Source organism: Oncorhynchus masou, chromosome 12, assembly GCF_036934945.1.
Source record: "Oncorhynchus masou masou isolate Uvic2021 chromosome 12, UVic_Omas_1.1, whole genome shotgun sequence".
Classification (NCBI taxonomy): Eukaryota; Metazoa; Chordata; class Actinopteri; order Salmoniformes; family Salmonidae; genus Oncorhynchus; species Oncorhynchus masou.
Window position 1 is genome coordinate 8,414,544 of NC_088223.1, and position 6,440 is coordinate 8,420,983.

Genomic DNA, 6,440 nt, shown 5'->3' on the forward strand with positions numbered 1-6,440 from the left:
TTCTCATTGGCCCTTCTTCTCAAAATGTACACTGGCAACAATACGCCATGCATTATCTGGAGCAGTGGGGAATTACTCAGGAAGGAAAGCAATTAGCAGAAACAAGGGGATGAGGGGATGAGGCTTCAAATATGAGCTGTGGAGAGTAGAGTACGTGCTGTGGAGAGTAGAGTACGAGCTGTGGAGAGTATAGTACGAGCTGTGGAGAGTAGAGTACGAGCTGTGGAGAGTAGAGTACAAGCTGTGGAGAGAACGAGCTGTGGAGAGTAGAGTACGAGCTGTGGAGAGTAGAGTACAAGCTGTGGAGTGAACGAGCTGTGGAGAGTAGAATACGAGCTGTGGAGAGTAGATTACGAGCTGTGGAGAGTAGAGTATGAGCTGTGGAGAGTAGAGTATGTGCTGTGGAGAGTAGAGTACAAGCTGTGGAGAGCAGAGTACGAGCTGTGGAGAGTAGAGTACAAGCTGTGGAGAGTAGAGTACGAGCTGTGGAGAGTAGAGTACGAGCTGTGGAGAGTAGAGAATGTGCTGTGGAGAGTAGAGTACGTGCTGTGGAGAGTAGAGTACGAGCTGTGGAGAGTAGAGTACGTGCTGTGGAGAGTAGAGTACGAGCTGTGGACAGTAGAGCACGTGCTGTGGAGAGTAGAGTACGTGCTGTGGAGAGTAGAGTACGTGCTGTGGAGAGTAGAGTACGAGCTGTGGACAGTAGAGTACGTGCTGTGGAGAGTAGAATACGAGCTGTGGACAGTAGAGTACGAGCTGTTGAGAATAGAGTACGTCCCGTGGAGAGTAGAGTACGTGCTGTGGAGAGTAGAGTACGAGCTGTGGAGAGTAGAGTACGAGCTGTTGAGAATAGAGTACGTCCCGTGGAGAGTAGAGTACGTGCTGTGGAGAGTAGAGTACGAGCTGTGGACAGTAGAGTACGAGCTGTTGAGAATAGAGTACGTCCCGTGGAGAGTAGAGTACGTGCTGTGGAGAGTAGAGTACGAGCTGTTGAGAGTAGAGTACGAGCTGTGGAGAGTAGAGTACAAGCTGTGGAGAGAACGAGCTGTGGAGAGTAGAGTACGAGCTGTTGAGAGTAGAGTATGTGCTGTGGAGAGTAGAGTACGTGCTGTGGAGAGTAGAGTACGAGCTGTGGAGAGTAGAGTACGAGCTGTTGAGAGTAGAGTACGTGCTGTGGAGAGTAGAGTACGTCCTGTGGAGAGTAGAGTACGTGCTGTGGAGAGTAGAGTACGTGCTGTGGAGAGTAGAGTACGAGCTGTGGAGAGTAGAGTACGAGCTGTGGGGCCAGTATCTGAGGAGGCTGCTTGACTTATTTACACTGATGAGGACAGAGGAAAAAGCTTGAATTGATTCTTTAGATCCTTCTAATGTACCGTCTGTGTTTTTATATGGTATACAGACTATGGCCCGGCATGTTTTATATGTATACACTCTACTGACTAGCATGTATTATACGGTATACACTCTACTGACAAGGGTGTTTTATATGGTATACACTCTACTGACTAGCATGTTTTATATGGTATACACTCTACTGACTAGCATGTTTTATACGGTATACACTCTACTGACTAGCATGTTTTATACGGTATACACTCTACTGACTAGCATGTTTTATACTGTATACACTCTACTGACAAGCATGTTTTACACGGTATATACTCTACTGACAAGCATGTTTTACACGGTATACACTCTACTGACTAGCATGTTTTATACGGTATACACTCTACTGACTAGTATGTTTTATACGGTATACACTCTACTGACTAGCATGTTTTATACTGTATACACTCTACTGACTGGCATGTTTTATACGGTATACACTCTACTGACTTGCATGTTTTATACGGTATACACTCTACTGACTAGCATGTTTTATACTGTATACACTCTACTGACTAGCATGTTTTACACGGTATACACTCTATGGCCCGGCATGTTTTATACGGTATACACTCTACTGACTAGCATGTTTTATACGGTATACACTCTACTGACTAGCATGTTTTATACTGTATACACTCTACTGACTAGCATGTTTTACACGGTATACACTCTATGGCCCGGCATGTTTTATATGGTATACACTCTACTGACAAGCATGTTTTATATAATAATATAATAATAATATCCCATTTAGCAGACGCTTTTGTCCAAAGCGACTTACAAGTCGGCTGGGGCCACTACTTTTTACATATGGGTGGCCCCAGCGGGAATCGAACCCACGACGCTTGGCGTTGCAAGCGCCATGCTCTACCGACTGAGCCACACAGAAACCTTATATGGTTTACACTCTACTGACAAGCATGTTTTATACGGTATACACTCTACTGATTAGCATGTTTTATATGGTATACACTCTACTGACTAGCATGTTTTACACGGTATACACTCTATGGCCCGGCATGTTTTATATGGTATACACTCTACTGACAAGCATGTTTTATACGGTATACACTCTACTGACAAGCATGTTTTATACGGTATACACTCTACTGATTAGCATGTTTTATATGGTTTACACTCTACTGACTAGCATGTTTTATACAGTATACACTCTACTGACTAGTATGTTTTATACGGTATACACTCTACTGACTAGCATGTTTTATACTGTATACACTCTACTGACTGGCATGTTTTATACGGTATACACTCTACTGACTAGCATGTTTTATACGGTATACACTCTACTGACTAGCATGTTTTATACTGTATACACTCTACTGACTAGCATGTTTTACACGGTATACACTCTATGGCCCAGCATGTTTTATATGGTATACACTCTACTGACCAGCATGTTTTATATGGTTTACACTCTACTGACAAGCATGTTTTATACGGTATACACTCTACTGATTAGCATGTTTTATACAGTATACATTAGGAAAGTATTCAGACCCCTTGACTTTTTTTACACACTTTGTTCATTTACAGCATTATTTTAAGTGGATTAAATTATTTTACTCATCAGTCTACACACAGTACCCCATAATGACACAGCGAAACCAGGTTTTTATTAATGTTTGAAAATGTATTTTTAAAAAATAAACTGAAATACCTTATTACCTTATTTACATAAGTGTTCAGACCCTTTGAGGCTTTAAATGAAGTTCAGGTGCATCCTGTTTCCATTGATCATCTCTTGATTTTGTTCTACAACTTGATTAGTTTCCACCTGTGGAATTGATTGGACATGACTCGGAAAGGCACACAACCTGTCTATATGAGGTTCCACAGTTGACATTGCATGTCAGAGTAAAGGATTGTGTTCAGGCACATATCTGGGGAAGAGAACCAAAACAGCATTGAAGGTCTCCAAGAACACATTGGCCTCCATCGTTATTGAATGGAAGAAGTTTGGAACACTAAGATTCTTCCTCGAACTGGCCGCCCGGCCAAACCGAGCAATCGTTGAAGGGCCTTGGTCAGGTAGGTGACCAAAAACCTGATGGTAACACTGACAGAGCTCCAGAGTTCCTCTGTGGAGATGGGAGAAGCTTAGAAGGACAACAATCTTTGCAGCACTCCACCAATCAGGTCTTTATGGTAGAGAGGCCAGACAGAAGCCACTCCTCAGTAAAAAGCACATGACAGCCCACTAGTCACCTAAGGAGTCTCAGATCATGAGAAACAAGATCCTCTCAAGCTCTATCAGGTTGGATTGGGAGCATCACTGCTGGAGAGAAATGGAGAGAAGAATGGAAGAAACTCCCCAAATACAGATGTGCCAAGCTTGTAGCGTCATACCCAAGAAGACTCAACGCTGTAATCTCTGCCGAAGGTGATTCAACAAAGTACTGATTAAAGGGTCTGAATACCTATGTAAATGTCATATTTTTTTATTTTATTTTTGAATACATTCACAAACAATTGTAGAAAAAAAATAAAAAAATAAAAAACTGTTCTGTCTTTGTCATTAAGGGGTATAGGATGTAGATTGATGAGGGGAAAAACGAATGAATCCATTTCAGAGTAAGGCTGTAATGTAGCAGAATGTCTTTAATCCATTTTAGAATAAGGCAATAACGTAACAGAATGTGGAAAAATTCAGGGGGTCTGAATACTTTCCAAATGCGCCGTCAAACCTCTGAATAACATCCAATCAAACATATATATGACCCCAACATATATATCACCCCAACATATATATCACACCAACATATATATGACCCCAACATATATGTGACCCCAAAATATATATGACCCAACATATATGTGACCCCAACATATATATCACACCAACATATATATGACTCCAACATATATGTGACCCCAAAATATATATGACCCAACATATATGTGACCCCAAAATATATATGACCCAACATATATGTGACCCCAACATATATATGACCCAACATATATATGACCCCAACATATATATCACCCCAACATATATATGACCCCAACATATATATATATGACCCCAACATATATATGTGACCCCAACATATATATGACCCCAACATATATATCACCCCAACATATATATCACACCAACATATATATGACCCCAACATATATATCACCCCAGCATATATATGACCCCAAAATATATATGACCCCAACATATATATGACCCCAACATATATATGACCCCAACATATATCTGACCCCAACATATATGTGACCCCAACATATATGTGACCGCAACATATATGTGACCCCAACATATTTATGACCCCAACATATATATGACCCCAACATATATGTGACCCCAACATATATATGTGACCCCAGCATATATATCACCCCAACATATATATCACCCCAACATATATGTGACCCCAACATATATATGTGACCCCAGCATATATATCACCCCAACATATATATCACCCCAACATATATGTGACACCAACATATATATGACCCCAACATATATATGACCCCAACGTATATGTGACCCCAACCTAAATATATGACCCCAACATATATATGTGACCCCAACATATATATGACACCAACATATATATGACCCCAACATATATGTGACCCCAACATATATGTGACCTCAACATATATGTGACCCCAACATATATATGACCCCAACATATATATGACCCAAACATATATATCACACCAACATATATATCACACTAACATATATATCACCCCAACATATATATGACCCCACATAATATCACCCCAATATATATGTGACCCCAACATATATGTGACCCCAACATATATGTGACCCCAACATATATGTGATCCCAACATATATATGTGACCCCAACATATATATGACCCCAACATATATATGACCCCAACATATATGTGACCCCAACATATATGTGACCCCAACATATATGTGACCCCAACATATATATGACCCCAACATATATATGACCCCAACATATATGTGACCCCAACATATATTTCCATGAAAGCTGTACACCACCAGGGTACAAAGATTGTCTTAAGGGTATTTTCATCCCGGCAGTTATAACATCATTTACACACCACAAAAACACACACGCGCACACACACGCACACACACAATGAGAAAATGAGATTATTTGTGCTACTGATTGAACTCCGACAAAACTAAAATGTTCTTGTGAATGTGCAGCATCTCCCCTCCACGACCCCCCACACATGACCCAAGTTCACAGACAAAATCAAAACAATTTCTGACAAAATAAACATTTCTTGAAAGCGTTCATGGGGAATGTACTGCAGATGACAGTCCCCCCAGTTCTCTCTTTGCTGAAGCCATGAGTGCAGGTTTCAGTGACCTACAGGTCGGAGATTAGATTTATTCAGATGTCCAGGAGGAACAAGAGAACAAGGATTTAGAAGAAGAGGAGGAAGTATCTGACGAAGAAGATGGGGAAGAATACAACCCAGAGCCACATCATCTTCATCTTCAGATGAAGAAGAAATCCCTCGAGCTGAAAGAGAGACATTTCTGTCAAAGAACAGCAAAATAACATGGTCCTTGTCACCATATGATGACCAGGGCAGGAAGGCAGCACAAAATGTCATAAGGATGACCCCAGGGCCCACAAGACATGCAGTTGCCCAAGACATCGCCTCAACATTCCACATGTTCATCACACCAGTCATCGAAAAAAATCATCCTGGAGATGACAAATTTGGAGGGTTTCCGTAAATATGGAGACAAACTGAAAAAGGATGGATGAGATTGACCTGCGTGCCTGTATAGGGCTACTAATCTTAGCGGGTGTGTATTGGTCCCGAGGCGAGGCTGCATAGCGCTGCTAATCTTAGAGGTGTGTATAGGTCCCGAGGCGAAGCTACATAGGGCTGCTAATCTTAGCGGGTGTGTATTGGTCCCGAGGCGAAGCTACATAGGGCTGCTAATCTTAGCGGGTGTGTATTGGTCCCGAGGCGAAGCTACATAGGGCTGCTAATCTTAGCGGGTGTGTATTGGTCCCGAGGCGAAGCTACATAGGGCTGCTAAT

General features: G+C 41.6%; 1 protein-coding gene across 1 annotated transcript in view; it reads left to right on the forward strand.

The window, feature by feature from the left end:
• Positions 1–1,345, forward strand: part of LOC135549001 (golgin subfamily A member 6-like protein 1) — a 51,420-nt gene extending 50,075 nt beyond the window's left edge. The window contains exons 3-4 of the mRNA XM_064979073.1: positions 329–1,054; positions 1,101–1,345. Coding sequence (XP_064835145.1) covers positions 329–1,054; positions 1,101–1,345 — 971 coding nt within the window. The remainder of the gene's footprint in view (positions 1–328; positions 1,055–1,100) is intronic.
• The last annotated feature ends 5,095 nt before the right edge of the window (positions 1,346–6,440 follow it).